The sequence below is a fragment of the Pristis pectinata genome, chromosome 24, assembly GCF_009764475.1.
Source record: "Pristis pectinata isolate sPriPec2 chromosome 24, sPriPec2.1.pri, whole genome shotgun sequence".
In the NCBI taxonomy this organism is placed as follows: Eukaryota; Metazoa; Chordata; class Chondrichthyes; order Rhinopristiformes; family Pristidae; genus Pristis; species Pristis pectinata.
In genome coordinates, this window is record NC_067428.1 from 18071511 (window position 1) to 18090143 (window position 18633).

The 18633-nt window shown below is 46.9% G+C and overlaps 1 protein-coding gene across 2 annotated transcripts; it reads left to right on the forward strand.

Moving 5' to 3' along the window:
• Window positions 1-234: 234 nt before the first annotated feature.
• On the forward strand, window positions 235-13727 carry enc3 (ectodermal-neural cortex 3). Of its 2 annotated transcripts, none has more exons than XM_052037698.1 (3): window positions 235-640; window positions 5761-7560; window positions 11821-13727. In XM_052037698.1, exon 2 carries the CDS (start codon window positions 5762-5764, stop codon window positions 7529-7531), a length of 1770 nt encoding a protein of 589 aa, XP_051893658.1. In that variant the 5' UTR covers window positions 235-640; window position 5761; the 3' UTR covers window positions 7532-7560; window positions 11821-13727. The 2 variants fall into 2 exon arrangements, with proteins under 2 accessions (XP_051893658.1, XP_051893659.1); XM_052037699.1 differs by having other exon boundaries at window positions 262-604.
• The last annotated feature ends 4906 nt before the right edge of the window (window positions 13728-18633 follow it).

Below are 18633 nucleotides of genomic sequence, written 5' to 3' on the forward strand. Positions count from 1 at the left end.
GCTCGGTCAGGAGGCAGTGTCTGACCAGCTGGCGAACACACCAGTTTGGCCACTCGCCCACAAAGCGCTTCCTCCCGCGATGCTGATTTGACAACAATCTTGTCAATAATCTGATTTGATTTTTTAAAAAAATCTACGTCCTGCCTTCCTAATTTGCCAGCACTCGTGTCAATCAAAAAAAAGCTGCTCCGTGTGTTTTGTGTATGAACAAGATGTGTTTACATATAAACTGTAAAAGGGAAGGGGTGACTTTTGCAAGGAAGGTTTGGAGAGGGGGAGGTGAAGCGGGGTTTAGTTAAAGAGCTGAGTTTGTAGATTTCGGTTGAAATTGATCAGGGCAGTTTCGCTGTGGGCAGTTACAAGCGTTTTCCCGGTGCCTCCCAATGGGTGGGGAATAGTGCTGCATAAAGCAGCCGAGAGTCCGCCGGACTGGGGAATGAGTACTCAGCCGCAGGACGGAACGCGGAGTGGAGACTGCTGTAGGCGGAGAGCCATGAGCAAGGAGTAGTGCGAAGTTTGCAAAGTTCTGGTGCTATCCTCGTCTCTTCTATTTCCAGAACGATACCCCTCTCTCTCTCTCTTCACCGTCTCCAAGCACGGATCTGTAAGGCTCGACTCGATCCTTCTCCAGGGCTTTAAGGTACATGTCCAGAGTTGGGGGCACACCAGAAAGTTACACGAGCCGCTGGGTAGCGCTTCCCGGCAAGGCAAAATGTTCAGTCGGCATTTTGAGGCTTTTTAATATGTTGCTTCAACGCGCAATAGGAGGGGACAGGTCCGGGCAAGGTCCAAACTGCAACCAAGTGCAGTTTGGAAAATGTTATTTTGCGGTGTCGTTAAGTTTCTACTTTTGTGTTCGATGGCTTTGGCAGCGATGTAGAACTGTGCAGCATTGAATTCTCCAAGACTGAAGCCTTTGTTTTAGTTGCTAGTGGCTGTTTAATCAGGCCAGTCTCTGGCCATTTCCTCAACCACGAGGGTAGTGAATCCTAGAATCCTCCATCCGGGGGGCTTGTATTCAAACCTGGGGTAGGCTTTTGGATATTAGGGATATAATAAATTGATGCTGAGGTCAAATTTCAACCATATTCTTATTGAATGGCACAGCAAACACGAGCGGCCGAATCGCCGCCGCCTCCTATTTCTTACCTTCTCATAAATATATTGCAAGCGTTCCTATGCTTTACATGATTGCGTCCCCTATGCTGTGAAAACCATGTTTGTGTGAACCTTGCCCAGGAACAATTATAGCAGATTTGCTACTTTGTTAAAAGAGCGGTTTAAACGGAGGAAGTTAAAGGGTTAATTTGTAAGGCTCAGTTGTTTGCACCAAGCTGGTATCCTCTTGAGCATAAAAGATGAAGGCAGGATTCATTTGAGGTCTTTAAGAAGTGATTTGGAGAGTTCATTTTCTCTGGTGGAGCTCAGAACAACAGGGGTAGGTTGTGGGGGTAACAGAATTAGATTTAGGCTGTTCAGGAGTGAAGTCAGCAGGCAGCTCCCCCCATAATGTGGAATTCTTCCCAGGAAACTGGGGTATTGGGCTTGATTTGGAACACTCAACACTAAAATTGTAGCAACCCTTCCCATGAAATAATTTTTGTCTAGTCATTGATATAATAAATGCAGCCAATTTGTACATGACAACTTTCCACAAAAGCAAAATGCTAATGTACAGATTAAGTCAGGGATGAAATATTGACCCTGGGAGACTGCCCTGCTCCAAAAAAAAATGTCCTTTTATCCTTTACACCAATCTTGATGTCTCATCCAGTGAGAACACCTTGGTCAGTACAGCAGTCCCTCAGCACTGCATTGTAAAAATGTTGGACTAGACAGTGGGCTGCAGTCTCTGGACTGGGATTTGAACCCACAGCCTTCTAGCTCTTGAGATGTGTGGTCCAAGGGGAGATGTACCAATGAAAATGGGGTGTAAATCAGCCAGGATCGAATTGAATGGTGGACAGACATGAGGGACTGAATTAGCCTCTTGTTGTCCAGAGTTTCTGTCTTGGAGTGTAGGTCTGTTCTCATGTGCTTTCATTTTGCCCAGATGAATGGTGGCCATCCTTGGATCCCGTTGAGATGTGGCCTACTCCTACTTCCACTTTTTCTCACCAGGAGAAAGACCAGAGTGTGTGCAAACAAGTGAATGTGAACTCGCTCTGTAGTTACTAGATACTCCCGTGTAGTTCTATAACTACCTCAATGGAGGATGGGCACTCTCCCCTCAATAGTAGCAACTCAAATCCTCCCCAGAATTGCTAGTAAACTGCCGGAGTTGTGTGCATCATTTAACTCCATCTCTCAACACGAAGTGATGGTGGGGAGTGGAAAACTTGCCTTTCACAGCCCCTAGATTTCCCAAATCCCTTTTATGGCTAATGAACTCAATTTAAGTGCGGCATAGTCCACAGACACCAGGGGTGGGAGCAGCTGATTAGTTTGGCCAGCCTCAATCAACAGTGCCCAGGAGTGTCTTGGACTCTGGATGACACTTTGTTTTGTTTCACTTCAAGTGAAAGTCTGGGGGGTTGATATTCCTGGTCCCATTGCCCACTTTATCACTTCCCAGGCAAAGTTGCTCCTTGCAGGCCAACTTGCCACCCGCTCTTCTTTGAAGAGTTGCTTGGGATCTTGAATGGATTTCCTATTTTTACATTGAACCTTTTTTATGTTATTGCTGTTGGTGTTGACTGGTGTGCAGTATCTGGCTGCTTCAAGATACTGTTTTAGCCCAGACTTCCTCCTGTGATGTGGGACTCTAGGCAACGAGCATCAGCACCTCCTCGGAAATTGGAACTGGTCACAGAGAATTTACTGAAACTACTTTCCTCTTTGAAGTAATATCACGAACGTGATGTTCCATCTGTGTTTGTATTCATCAGACCCACTGGTGTAGTTTGTGCCAGTGCAGAAGCAGTGTAGCCCATCTGGATTATGACTTTGCCTAAATCACTGCATTTTTCACATTACGACTGGGTGCAAACTCCATCTGTCCCACTCCATCTCAATTTCTTCTCCCTTCCCATGTCTTCCCCACCCACTCCCCATGACAATCCAGAGCAATGGCAGGATGATCAGAATATGATCTCTCTACTCCAGTACAATTTACTTCCATGACCAAGCTTTTGGCCACCTGTACTATCACCTGTTGCCTCAAAACTTCTGTGATCTGCCTTGGAAGATTGTCCCAGTTTAAGGCCTTGTGTAAATGCACATTTTTGGTTGCTGAATTTGTCACCATCTTGTCTAGTGTTGGGTGCAGGTAATGAATGAATTCCAGCTTGATCCGTTAGGGATCTCCCGTATATCTGGGCTCTGTAGTTGTGTGCTGAGGGGAAATTCTTCCACCATTAGCTGTTTTGCCTCTGGTCTGTAGTCTGTGAGAAAAGCTGAATCTTTCTTCTTGTGTAATTATATATAATTTCAGCCAACTGCAGGAAATGGCCCTGAACTGCTGACATTCCTATTTACTTAAGTGCTACACACATGAAAAGGCGTCTTTAAATCTTCAAAAGGCCTTTGCTGCCCCCACAAGGCCTAGGATAAAAGGATTCTCCTACTTTAAAGAAACATGCATGGAATTCTTTTTATTCAGTCAAAGAGCAGCCCTCCCCTCCCCTCCCCTCCCCCACCCACACTGTCTTCCTGTTGCTGTCTGCATTGTGGAGTGAATCTCTAGTTCTGGCTGAATCCTTTCAACCTGAGCACTGTTGGCTTGCTTCAGGGGAAGCGTTCTTGCTTTCAGCATCAGGTGACCATGGGTTCAAGCTTCAGTACTGAGTCATTGCACTGAGGCAATGATGGCGACAACTTGCAGTTATATTGGGCCTTTTAATGCAGTAAATCATCTCAAAATTCATCACCATGGGGCGTTCATTATTGGACAAAGTTTTTGACATTAAATAGCACCAGGGGAGAGAGTAGGACAGAGGTGGAGCTTTGGGGAGGAAATTCCCAAGTTTTGGGCCTTGGCAGCTGCAGGCACAGCTACCACTGGGGTTATGAAAGGTGCCAAAGAAATGGCAGAATGAAGAGACCTTGAAGGATGGTAGGGTTGGAGGAGGTCCCTAAGAAGGGGACTGGGAAAACCAAGGCCTGTCAGTGCCTTCAGGGGAATGGAAAGGTCCTGTTGCACCTGTTCCCTGGGACACTTTACTTAAAGGCATAAATAAAAGATTGTTTTTCTTAAAGAGCTGGGAAGATCTCCCAACATCCCAACCACAGTCCAATAACCACTTTTTTTTCCTTTAAACCTCCTGGTTGCGTGGTGGGGATGTGACCTGTTAAGTTGAACTGAGATTTTGTCTCTGCTAATGGAGAATGGCAGAAGAGTCTGGGGACTGAAACAAATTAGAGCCAGGCCTTCCATGAGTGAAGACTGAAAATTCTTATACACTTGGAGGATGACAGAAATTCAGAACTGTTCCGCAGAGGATAGTTGATGTTGGCCTGGTCATTAATTTTAACTCTGTTAGACAGTGGTCTTATGGACAATGCCAAACAGGATGTTAAATCACTGTTATGCCAGTACAGACTCAACGGGCTGAATGGCCTCCTCCCATTCCTATAACTAGCAACCTGTGTGCAGACAATGGTACAGACAAATGTTTCCACTTCCAGTCGAGCTCAGACTGCTCTACTCTCAGCAATTGCTTGTGGCTTTTGTGTAATGATGAACCACAGAGGTAACCTGGATTTCATGCACCACCAGACGGGAGTTGGTCTCTGCCACGTTCCCATGTTCAGCAGTCATCTTCTGATTTGGGGAGAAGACTCCAAAGGATACAAGACTGTGCTGAGCTATGCTATTCCATTCTCAGGAGATGTGGATGATGTGCTGTAAATTTAGTCATCATTGCACAGAGTTATTGAAAGCAATTGCTCTGTAGGCAGGACCGAGTCTGGGCTTGATTAACTTTTTTTAAACAGAGTGGAAATGGTTGTCTCTAAGAGTAGGTCTGGATGGCTGGGAATTTCATACCATCTCATTCATATTGAATGAGTGGAAGCAGTTATTACTGGATTTTGTGGAAATAAGCACTTCTGCATCACATAGTATGCAAGTGGATGGCCAACAGTTCCCTACGTGTTTCTCTGGAATGTTAAATGTACAGTATTGTGGACCATTGTTGTAACATCTGCATCATAACTTTTGATCTAGCTTGTTCTACACTGCAGTCTGAGTGTTTAGATATGTGACCCAAGTCTTAATGCAGCCACCCTTCCCTCCCTCTATCCCTTGGACCAAGCATATCTTCTGTGTCCTAATATTTCTGTTGCTTGATTTGATGCTGAAGTGATTATGCATGTGCAAAGTACAAGATTTTTTTTCCTTGTTGCTGTTTTGCATTCACTGGGAGGGTATTTCATTTTTAAAGCAAATTCAAACCACTCCTGAACAGATGTGTAAGAAGCTGGGATTTCTGATAAATAGATAGGGTTGTGATGGATGGATTGAGTTTTAATGCATGGATGTACAGAAGTATTCAGGCACTTGTGCATTAATCAAAATTAGTAATAGAACAGAAAATTAACAAAAACATTAACATTTCTTGGTATTTGACAAAGATGGTATATTGGTCATAATTTACAGAAAATTATTTTGGTTACGATGCTTGGGTTTAATGGGAATGGGAACGGTTGGCTTGGGTTTGATGGGAATAGGTGGGTTGGATTTGGTGAGCTGGGTTTTGATGGGGGTGGGGTGGTGTTGCTGGGTTGGGTGTTGACGTCCACACTTTTGTATCTCGACAGAATGTCAGTGACTGTGCATGAAAACCGAAAGTCTCGCTCCAGCTCGGGCTCGATGAACATCCACCTGTTCCACAAACCCTCGCACGCAGACAGCCTCCTGACTCACCTCAACCTGCTCCGCAAACGGCACCTCTTCACGGACGTGACCCTCCGCGCCGGCAACCGGGCCTTCCACTGCCACCGGGTGGTGCTGGCTTCCTGCAGCCGCTACTTCGAGGCCATGTTTGGTGGGGGCATGAGGGAGAGCCGAGACAGCGAGGTGAACTTCCATGACTCGCTGCACCCAGAGGTGCTGGAGCTGCTCCTGGACTATGCCTACACCTCCCGGGTCCTCATCAACGAGGAGAACGCCGAGTCCCTCCTGGAGGCCAGTGACATGCTGCAGTTCCACGACATCCGAGATGCGTCGGCCGAGTTCCTGGAGAAGAACCTGCACCCCATGAACTGCCTGGGCATGATGCTGCTGTCCGATGCCCACCAGTGCGAGCAGCTCTTCGAGCTCTCCTGGCAGACCTGCCTGGCCTACTTCGCCGTGCTGTACCGGACGGAGGACTTCCTCAGCCTGCCCAAGGACAAGCTGCTGGAGCTGATCCTCAGCGAGGAGCTGGAGGTGGAGGACGAGAGCCTGGTCTACGAGGCCGTGCTGGGCTGGGTGAAGCACGACCTGCACAGAAGGCACGACCACCTGCCCGAGCTGCTGCGCTGCGTGCGCCTGGCCTTGCTGCCCGAGTCCTACCTGTACGAGAGCGTGCTGGGCGAGGAGCTGGTGCGTGGCCACCATCTGGGCCGGGGGGTGGTGGAAGAGGCCATCTCCTGCAAGCTGCGGATCCTGCAGAACGACGGCGTGGTGACGCTGCTGTGCGCCCGGCCCCGCAAGGTCAACCACGACATCCTGCTGCTGGGCGGCCAGACCTTCGTGTGCGACAAGATCTACGCCATCGACCAGAAGACCAAGGCGGTGACGCCCAAGGCCGACATCCCGAGCCCACGCAAGGAGTGCAGCGCATGCGCCATCGGGTGCAAGGTCTACGTGACCGGCGGCAGGGGCTCTGAGAACGGCGTGTCCCGGGACGTGTGGGTCTACGATACGCTCCACGACGAGTGGACCAAGGCGGCGCCCATGCTGCTGGCGAGATATGGTCACGGCTTGGCTGAGCTGGAGCAGTGCCTGTACGCCATCGGTGGGCACACGGCCGTCAGCGCCACGCTGCCCGCCTCGCCCTCTGTCTCCGTCAAGCAGGTGGAGCAGTTCGACCCTCAGGCCAACAAGTGGAGCCTGGTGGCGCCCCTCCGCGAGGGCGTCAGCAACGCTGCAGTGGTTGGTGCCAAGCTCAAGCTCTTCGTCTTCGGTGGCACCAGTGTGAACCGGGAGAAGCTGCCCCGGGTCCAGTGCTTCGTGCCCGGGGAGAACCGGTGGACCGTGCCGGCCAAGTGCCCGCAGCCCTGGCGCTACACCTCGGCTGCCGTCGTGGGTGACCACATCGTCGTCATCGGCGGCGACACAGAGATCTCGGCCAACTCTGCCTACCGCTTCAATACCGACACCTACCAGTGGTCCAAGTTCGGTGACGTGGCGGCCAGGAGGGTGAGCTGCCACTCGGTGGCCTCTGGCAACCGACTGTACGTCGTTGGGGGCTACTTTGGCGACCAGCGGTGCAAGACCCTGGACTGTTACGATGCATCGACCGACACCTGGAGTAACGTCACCACGGTGCCGTATTCACTCATTCCCACAGCCTTTGTCAGCACCTGGAAGTACCTCTCGGTTTAAGACGTCCCCTCAAGCACCACCACCTTCAGGTAACCTAGACCTTGTGGGCAATGGCCCTTCTCCCATGCTGAGCAACTGGAATAATTCCCAAAAGTAGGCTCCATGTTAGAAGGGAGGATGTATTAAGAGAGGCTGAGGATTTCTTCAGGAACAAGGGGATGAGGTGACTAGGTAGGACTTGTTACCTGAGAATTCAACTGCAAGTCAAGGATTCAAGGTTAAAGGGACAATCTGTCACCCCAGTTAGGATTGAAGCTTTCTGCCTGAAAGGGGAATGGAGGCAGAAACCCTTGTCGCATGTAAAGTGATCACTGTAACTGACAGGGCCACAGGGTGTGGGGCTGGGAAATGGGATTGAATTGGATAACTTGTACCTGGTGATAATTGGTAGTTCTTTGTCCAGTCAAGACTGATTTGAAGAGCTTTAAGAGTTAACCACAAAACTCAGTGAGGCCAGACCAGGAGGTTCCTGAATTGTGATGGTGTAGTGGTGCTTTTAAACCCCTTCGAGGCTGCCTTTTCTATCGCATGCTCAGGTCACCGCAGTGATTGGGTTTGCTTTCACACACGCGCATTGTGGCTCTTGGGTTGCTGTAATCCAAACACTTCAGATGAGGGTTTGTGTGGGTTAAATTCAGTACAAAGATCACCTGTTGCTTTCAGTACAGACTCAGTGATTTGACTTGTACATCATTCCCTGAGTAATGAGCTCGTGGGTGGATACCCCATGCTCCTGGTTTTGACTTGGCCCTGGGTGGTCCCTATGATTACGGGTTCAATAAGTACAGGTTCCAATGCTGTTGGCTTGCTGACTCTGCTGCCTGTCTCTGCTGGATTGAGCAAGGCTGAGGAGATTTGTGCTTTGATTAGAATGTTGCAGACATGACCACAGACACTGGCACTGATAAGGAATTCTGAAACTGCATCTTGAATAAAGCTGGGCCGACAGCCAAAGAGAAACATTGCCCACTCTTTCATTCTTTCACTTGTGCAGTATTTGGAAATCTCTACTTTGAGAGTTTAGTTCACTGCTGTGTATCTGTGCGTGGATTATCAAGTTAGGATTGGGGGAGGGGTGACTGTAGGCAGCCTCGTGGTCATTTCCCTGCTGATCTTTGTTATGGTTACAAACCAACTGCCAAAGTCCTCGTGAGATTTGCGTTGGGGTGGGACCACTTGCATATTCCCATCCATAACTCCCAAATCCAACCACACAGCGCTGGATCCTAGATGCCGGGGGGGGTAGGGAGGGGCAGGGGTCTGGATTGTTGTGTGCTGATTAGTCTTGTCTTCTGAGAAGTGGGTAGGTGGTACATGTGGGGGACGGGAATGCTAACGAGGGAAGTAGGCGCTTTTCTTTAATATGTAGAAATTGAATGACAATCTTAACTTAGTCACCAACTTGGACATTTTGCTGTTCAGGGGACCTGATTTTACTTGTGGTTTGCGGGGTAGGCCTCCATCTTGGGCAGTTAGTTTAACACCGCTGGGGAATGAACAGGCTCGGGCCACTGGGTCTGCTGACAGGATTAGATCTGTAGGGGTCAGCTGCCTGTGTTTGGGGAAGCCAGGAGAGTCTGCTGGATTCCTGGGCGCTGAGGCCAGGTCACGAGCTGAGGCCAGTCACAGCCTGACAGCCCAGCCACTGGATCATAACTGGGCTATGAAAGGGCTGCTGCTAGATGGTGACCACACCTGGCCACTGGCAGCCTCTGGCCAACCACTGACACTCCCACAGTGTGGGTGGGAAAGGGCAGTGGTTAGCACTGTCTGGGTGCTCTGGTAGATTGGATGTCATGCTTCTACCAGAAGAGTGAATATAAACTCAGTCTCAACTCTCTTGTGCAAAAAATCTATAGTAGCTAATCGGACCAATATTCCGAAGCCCAGACCATTGACCAGAGAAGAGTTCAAACCCCAACAGCTGGAGAATTTTGAGTTTAAGTAATTAAATCTTGGATCATGTGCTGATCTCAATAAAGGCAATCACCTGATTCTTGTAAAAACCCATCTGATCCACTAACATTCCAGTTTGGATGTGACTCAGACCTACCATTGTGGTCAACTCTTAACTGTCCTTTGAGGCCCAGAAAACCACTCTGCCTGTGGGTATTGGAGATAGAAAATACTGGTGAACAAACAAGTGTATTTTTTTTCATATAGTCAAGTTCAAGGAAGATCACAACAGCCCTTGGCTTGTGTGATGCAGCTGGGTCCCCAAGTTCCCAGTCTGTGATCAGGTTACATAGTGCGACCACCCTGTGTGGCTGGTCCCGTGTATCCAGCTCACTGCCTCTCCAGCTCGGGATATTCCAAGCATCTCGAAGTGAGATTGCTGTCACAGCAAGCTCCCTTGCACAGTAATGTGATAATAGCCAGATAATCCTGTTTTAGTGCAGTTGGTTGAGTGATTTTTAAATATTAGCCAAGAAGCTTGGCAAGTTCTTCACTGCCATTGCGTGGGTGGGATTATCAATGAATGTTCTGCTGTGTAAACTCACCAGGGTGAGCTTCTAGAAATAAATTTAGGCTGAACTGGTTATAGTTTACTGGGATATCAGCATTGGAGAAGCCAGATGGTTCTCTGTCAGCTGATCCTTGCTGGTCAAAGGTCAGGGGAAAGGTGTCCAATTACAAGTTGAACTGCTGTTAATAGTAACCGCAGCCAACAGGGAGGGGCCAGAATGGGCTGTGTGCAGAGGAAGCTGGTGTGCTTCGAGAGTGTTAAACTGCCTTGTTTCTCTTGCTGTGAGAGGCCTTATTGGAGGGGATAGGGGGTGTATTAAATGGCTATATAAATGCAAGTTGTATAGGGAATCACTGGTGATCTTTCTAAATGGGCACTCTACACGGGCCCAGCCAAGCAGTTAGTTTCTATGACGATGAGACCTTCCCATTGTGCCTTTGTCTGAGGGACAAGCTAATAACCGGTGATGAAAGCTGCACCTTATTTGAATTCCCAAAATGGCAGTGCCAAGCCCAAAAGTCCTGCAAAAAATGGAGGGTTCTGCTTCCTTCGGACAGGAGGATCTGTCGAAGAGTGAGCTGAATGCTTGGAGCAGGGCCTCCTCCCAGCTATCTGGGAAGGCCTGAAGGGATGCAAGCAAGCCCTTTTGGTTTTGTTATCACTGCAGAGGTTCAAGAAGGCCACCGTTACCATCAAGGCAGCTGGATAGCACAAAAAAAAATCGGCTTCCTGAAAGTTGACAGCCCATTCTGAGAGCAAATCTGGTTAGAAAATCAAGGGATTACAGTGCCATTCTCCTCTGAGAAATAGGGCATGTAAGAGCATAAATAGATGCAGGAGTCGGCCATTTGGCCCCTCAATGCTGCCCACCATTTCAGAAAATTGTTGCTGATCTTTTACTTATGTGACACTGTCCTGTGTGCTCCACTGTGCTCATGTCCTTTGCTTCAGTCAGATCGCTTGTAACTCTTAAACTCCAGAGAGTACAGGCGTAGTCTGCTTAAATCTCCCCTCATTGGATAGATCCTGACTCACCCACCCACAGCAGCATTCAGTCAAACATATCTATGTTCTCTGGGAAATGTTTCCTGACATGTACTCACTGCTTGTTATTCCTTTGACCTGTGGAGTTCCACCTACACGGATAATGAAAATGTTACAGACAAGTACAGAAAGGCTGATGGAATGCAGGGCTTTAGGTTCAGAGGCTGGAGTAAGAATGGTTAGAAGTGGTGCTCAAGTGGCCATAACTGGACCACTGAGCAGTTCTTGGCACCACATCTTGAGGAGGAACGGGCCATTCCAAGGGTTAATTTACAAGGAACGGTAACCTTGTATGGTGGACCCTTGAACTTGGAAGCTTAATGGTGGTTTGGTCCAAATTAACAGAATGATGCAGTCATAGGGTAGATGGGGGGGGGGGGGGTAATCTATGCCCCTAAAACTTGCACCCCTCAACCAGCAGAATCCTAAAAGTTAGAACAATTTTCTGTGTTGAGGTTGGGAAGCATTTTACATATAGTGCACGGTAATAGTTTGAAATGTCCTTCTGCTTTGAGTCAGTTGATAATTTCAAATCTGAGGGATTTTTGGTGGCCTGAGGTTTTGGGGGACAGTGGGGAAGATGCCTTTTCTATGACCTCATTGAACAGCAGAACCAGTCTTGAGGGGCTTAATGGTCTTCTTTTCCTTGTCCTGACTGAGGACCAAAGCTGGCATCCTTGGAAGAAACATGAAACACAGGTGTGATCCTGAGAGTGAGCTGTGAAACCCTCTAACTGAAAACTTTGAATAAAACTTGTTCTCTTTTTGTTTGACCCAGGCCTGAAGGAACGCATGGTGCTGTTGAAAGATGGAGAGTTTTGTGAAGAGCTGCATTGGCATTGACATGTTTGCCACACTTTCCTCTGTTACTTGAACCCATGGAGCTAGAGGAAGGATTGAACCAGGGTTTCCGGTTGAGGACTGGCACATGGGCAGCAAGTTGTACAAGAGTTTGGAGTTTCTGTGCCAGATGGTGCTGTTCCAGAGTTTTTAGATGTCCATCTGTCACGCATTTCCTTTGCTCATCCAGTCATTAAGACAATATTTGGCAAAATGGCTGTGGTAGCTGGCCGTGACTGATTCAGTGGATGACTGTCAGATTATGGTGCTATCCCATTGGTGAGAGTTTGCACCTCCCAAACCTGTGACCTTCATTGCTGCACAAGTCAAAGGCAGCATGTACATCAGGTGCATGGGGATCCCACCTCCTACAACAGAGTGTTCTTCCTGGTTGTCGGGCCAAATCCTGTAACCACCCCCACCCTGCCCACCTGATGACATCATTGGGGTAGGTTTACATGGTCTACAGTGGTTCAAGAAAGTGACTTGCCACCACCCGCTGAAGACCAACGTACAGAACCGTTGGACAAGCCAGCCAAACCTGCCTCCCAGGTGCTAATGTTTTAAAAGCTGTAACTTGTTCTCGAGTAGGATCTGTAAACTGTAATCCTGTTTCTTTTTCCCCTTCTGATGTGCTGTACACCTTTTTGGATATTAATTTGTGATGTGTTCCTTGAATGTGCTCCATACTTTGCTTTTTGGTCCAGGTCTCTTTTGAGAAGTCCAGGTGAAAACAACCTAATTAAATCTAACAAGGTTGCTCTTGGTCCATATGGGAGCTAACTGTCCCCATCACCATAACAATGTTGATTTACACCTTATTTTGTTGTTTCATGACCTTGCAGATTTTTTTAAATGTTTTTTTTTCATAGGGAGAGTTTTGAGTCTTTCAGGAGTTGATTACAATGAGGGAACAGTCCAGCGTATTATCTTGCCTGCTACCCAGGTGCAAACTTGTTTTGTGTTGGGCAATGCACCCTTTCGAACCATGCTCCCCCCCCAACCTCCCCCCCCCCCCCCCACACAAAATATATAAATTACAAAAGCCCAACAAGCTTTGGTTGTAAATCAGCCAAGTTATTAGAGATGCACCCACCTCAACACCTGAAATGCTACATCCAGAGTTTCCCACTCCAGCTGCATCCCTGTACCCTGGTTCTGGGCAGAATTTGAGGATAATGAAATGGCTGAAATACCTTGCATCAAGAAGCCATTGGGATGACCTCAGTTGAAGGGTTTTTTTTACCCCCAACCCTCCACTCCCTCAGGATATGCTGGCTCAGCCTGCATATCCAAAACCTTTTGAATGAATATTTTAAAAATTGTATGCTGGCTGGCTGATTTTGGTGGAGATTTCTACCACATGATGCTGGGTGAAAAGGGCACAGGAAAATCCAAGAACCCAGGTGGCAGGCCACACTGCAGAACCTGACCCTTATGATTTGGGTGCACGCAGGTATTTGTTGTCATAGAGCCAGCCACTCTTGGGCTGTGAGCAGAAGACCCATCTCCAGCACTAGGGAATGTTTGAATGCTTCATCTACCGAGATGGAGCAGTATTTATTTTTTGTTTAAAATTTAGATGAAGGAAACAATTTGCAATCTTACTGGTACTGTAGATATTTTGTTTTCTAACAATGTAGGGAATTTGCATTGAGAATTCTTCTGTTCCTCATCTGACCTGCACAGTAGTCTGTCAGTGTTTGTCTACTCCTGAGACTTGTGCTTGAGGTCGTGTATGTTTAATACTGTTTGTCACTTTAATTTTGAAGAATGCATCTTTACAGCCTGGTGCTGCATTGAGGATTTCAATAAATTGTCTCTGAAATAAAAATAAGCCCCTCACTTACTCTTCATTCTCTCCCCCACATTCTTTTCAGCAAGAGCATTCTCACATTATCTTGCAACTAAAGTATTTGCTTCCAGGAAAAAAAAGGGTGAATTGTGGCATGCCACATCCTAAAAAAACAGTGTATGCAAGTGGGGGAAGCAGCAAGGACACAGCTTCTCCCCAAAACTAATGAATAGTGGTTGGGGTCTGTCTACAAAGTGAAGTAGTTGGGGTCTGTCTACAAAGTGACTGTTTAAGGTGACCCTCCCAAAGTAGTCAAATTTAAATTCCTGTACAATTACCTGCTTTTTTTTTAAAATGTGCTTCTCAAATTGCTTTTTGCATTCCTGGCCAACTCTGGAGGGGAGTTTGGGGACTAGGGGACATGGTCTTAAAAATTAAATCCAAATCTTTGAGGAGTGAAGTTTGGAAACATTGACATTTGGCATGCAAGGGCAATGGATGATGGGTTGATTTGTTCATTTTTAAATCTGTGATTGGTTAGCCAATCTGGTATTTTGGGATATGGGGATTAAACTAGAAATTGGTATTGGTTTATTATTGTCACTTGTACCAAGGTACAGTGAAAAGCTTGTCTTGCATACCGATCGTACAGGTCAATTCATTACACAGTGCAGATACATTGAGTTAGTACAGAGTGCATTGAGGTAGTACAGGCTTAAAAAAAACAAGAGTAAAGTGTCACAGCTACAGGGAAGTGCATTTGCAGGTAGATGATAAGGTGGAAATCAGTCATAAACTAACAAAGGGGGAAAAGGGGCTGAATGGCTTTCTAATTCAGTCTGCTGTAGACATTGAGAGGTTTACCTGGCTGACTATCCTGACATTTTCCAAAAGGGAGAGAGTACCCAGGGCTATGCACATGGTGGTCTTAAATGAATCACCAACTTCCTTCATATAATTGGGTCTAAATCCTGTAACTCCTACGCAATAGCAATCGGAAGAGCTGCAGATGTTTGAGAAAGCAGCTTGCCATTCTTCTCATGGACATTAAGTGGGTAATAACTGCTGGTCTTGCTGATAATGTCCAGATCCCTAAAATGAAAATAGGGGTGGGCTTGACAGGGTAACTCTAGAGATGATAATGCAATTTCTGTAAGAAAGCAGAATTGGATCATGAATCCAATGATGTTGACTCCTAAATCTGAAGGATGTTAGGGTGAAATCTCTTCTCCCCAGTGAGTGCTGAGACTGTGGCACTCACTCCCACAGGGAGTGATTAGCAGTGTTAACAAGGAACGTGATAAAGATGTGAGGGAGAGAGGAACGGAAGGCTGTGGAGTTGAAGCAGAATGAGGCCAGTATGAAGCATAACCATGGACATAATGGGCTGAATGGTGTGGTTATATGCTGAGAATACCATGCAAGTGTCACACACCATCTGAAGATCAATGGAAAATTCAGTCCCTTACTTGACACTGCTCCTGCCAACAATATGGACAAAATGGTGTTGTGGAGATTAAATTACTGGACTGCTGATCCAGAGGCTGGAATTAATCCATGGACCAGTGTTTAAATCCCATCATCCTTGCTGTGAAATTTAAATTCTGTTAATGATCTGGGTCTAAAAGAAAACAAACTAGTCATTAGTAATAAAGACCACAGGACTACCAGTTGTCATTAAAATCCCATTGGATTCAATATAGCTGGGGAGAAAACTGCCTTCCTTTCCAGTTCTAGGCCATGTGTGACTCCAGGCTCACCAATGTGATGTGGTTGAATGGCCTGGCAAATCACTCAGTTTGCAGACCATTAAATGTGGGCAATTCATATTGGCCTTGCCAGTGATGGCCAGATCCAAAATAAGGAATAAAGATTCAGTCCTTAATGGCACTGGGTTCATCACATCCTAAGGACAATTTATATTTTCCAATTTAATTTTTAATGTCAGTGTCTGTCTAGTCGATGCCCCTTCATAAAATTGTTGCAACACAGGAGGAAGTCAATGAGCCATTAAATCTAGGCAGGCTCCTCATCAATCAGTCCCATTCCCTGCTTTATCAATGTAGGTCTGCAGATGATTCTCTTTTTAATGTTGCTTGCCTTGTGGACTCCGAGGAGGTACTAACATTAGATGAAGGCTACCTCTAGCTGTTGCTCACAGTGAGATGTGTGGGAGGAAATCTTGTTTTCATTCTTTTGGAGCCATACTTACACTGTTATATTAGATCTTCACAAACATTCCCTTTCCTATTTCAGAAGGTTATTGCAGCCTTTTGAACAACTGAGAATGATGCTGATGAGGGAAGAGATGGTGGTGGTGTGGTGACCCATCCACCTTTCCAGATTCCCCTAGAGATTGCTGGTGGATACTAGCTTGTGATTCCAGGGATCACAGAACCTTGACTGGAAACCCTCTCCTCATGGTTACACTTGGTTAATGAACCTTATTATATCACTTGGCACACTGCCAATGCACACTGCAGTCCAGCCACCCAAAAGGAACAAGTAAGGTCACAAGACACTCCTTTTCCCACACAGCCTGACAGATCCCTGCCTTACGTAACAACAGCTCACGACTATAATAAAAACACAAAAGCAGGAAATACTCAAGAAGTCAGACAGCACCTGCAGTGGAGAAGTAGAGCTAACATTTTAAGTCATTGACCTTTCATCAGAATTGGGAAAAGTTAATGAACTTCACTAAAAATTTTGAGTTATTTTAATTGGTATTAATATTATTAACTTAAATTAGTTAAATGTGGTTTTAAATATATTTATACTATTTTATTAATTGTATGTTTTCAACTGCTTCTAAATTTCCCCAAACATGCAAGACATTTCGAATCAGTGAAAAGGCCTTCCACAGCCCGAGTTGTCAGACAACCATCCACGCAGTCCATGGGCAGGAGCTGTTTCCTCGGCCTGTGGCCTATTTGCTGTACATGGCCTCTCTACCTGAGCAGAATGGGGTAACTCTGGAATTGGTAGGAAGTCACGAGCTATGCACCCGCAAGGTGTGAGGATTCCAAGAAGCGGTGAATGTGGGAGATGGACCGGGTCAAGCTTGATCTAGCAACGAGAGTCAAAGAGACATGCAGCAAAAAAAGGGCCCTTCAACCCTGAGTCAATGCCAACCATCAAACACCCATTTTTTACACTAATCTTATCCTAATCCCATGTTATTCTCCCCACATTCCATCACCTTTCCCTAGCTTCTACCACTGACCTACACTTAGGACAATTTACAGTGGCCAATCAATCAGATGTGGGAGGAAACCAGAGCACCCAGAGGAAACACACGTGATCACAGGGAGAACATGCAAACTCCACGCAGGCTGCACCGAAGGTCAGGTTTGAAACAGGGTCACTGGAGCTGTGATGCAGCAGTTCTACTAGCTGTGGCACTGTGCCACCCTATGCCCCTGGCAGCCCAGTGACCCCCTCCCTGCCCAGCCTCCCCCAGGCCAATGCCGCCACATCAACCACTTTGGGATGTGCGGAGGTCAGGGAAGCTGTGATAGAACCTAGAGCTTTTACCTTAATGTACAAAACGTGCAATATCGTGTGCTGATTTGTTCTGATGATAAACTATTTTAATGGTATTGGAAGGTTATTTGAGGAACAGGATGTTGTATCCTGATTTATTCCACAAATTAATGCTGTCTAGGAACTCCCAAACACTCTGGCTCATTCATTGCTCAAATCTGACAGGTCACAAGATGGAGTGGCCATCTTCACACAGCTCTTTGGCCCATTTGCCATCAGTCCTGTGTGCTGAGGATTCAGAGTGTTCCTTTCTGAGGAGATACATTCACATCATGAAACAAGAATGCAGCAGCACATGGGGAAGTTGTGAAATAGCTGGCTGGGTCCAGCATACTCAGGCACCTGGGCCAGAACTGACACAGGAGGCAGTAAATCAGCCAGGAGGAAATTCTTATAACAGCACAGCAGGCCATTTGGCCCATCAGCTCCTGGCAAGAACTCCCATTAGTCCTTTTCTTCTCATTTCTCTGTACCCCCACAATTTATTCTCACTCACACCTGCCCATCAACTCCCCCTTGATCCCTATTAACTCAAACTAGGGCTAATGTACAGAACCCAATTAACCTACCAGTACTTGTATTGGATGGAGGAGGAAATTGGAGCACTTGGAGAAAACACATACATGGAGATGGTCATGGAGATGGCATGGAAACTCCACAGAGGCAGCACTGCAGGTTAGGATTGAACCCGGGTCCCTGGAGCTGTGAGGCAGCAACACTAACTGCTGCACCACCATGTCACCAGAACCAAAACCTGGGAGAAGCCAGCCTAGTTGGTTTGGGTAAAAACAGGCCTGCTCTTCAACAGGTACATGGGATTCTGTGGATCAGAGAGCAAGTGTGAAAAATTGGAACAATTCAAGGTAACTGGGTGACCTGCGGCAACAGAGATAGATTGTGTGGCAACATCTACCTTAGGTCTGCACAGAGCTTAAATTATTATCATTTTCAGTCTCTCAGGTAGTGTGAGAAAAAGGGGGAAGACCTGTGAGGGGCTAGAATAAGGGAGACATTCAATGACAGAAGGAGTGGGGTTGCAAGGTGCAGAGTGGTCTGAGAAACATCTCTTTCTCTCTCTCTCTCGCTCTCTCTCTCTCCCCCCCCCCCCCAATTTCCCCCCCCCCCCCACCAACTCAGGCTTATGGAATCTGAGGACTGTCCTCACAAGACAGGGTAGACCCCAGTCATAGGTAATCCAAATATCACTGGTGTATCTTGCCAGGTGACACTGCCAGCTTTGTACCAATAATAATTTCATGGTCAAGGTGAACCAGCTGAAGATACCAATGATGAATCCCAACCCCCTCCCCCCACCAATTCAATGACCCGTTCCCCAGCACACAAGAAGAATGGGCTTCTGGATGAACACTCATCAGCTGTCTTATAATCAGTCAGTTTTGCATGGAAGAT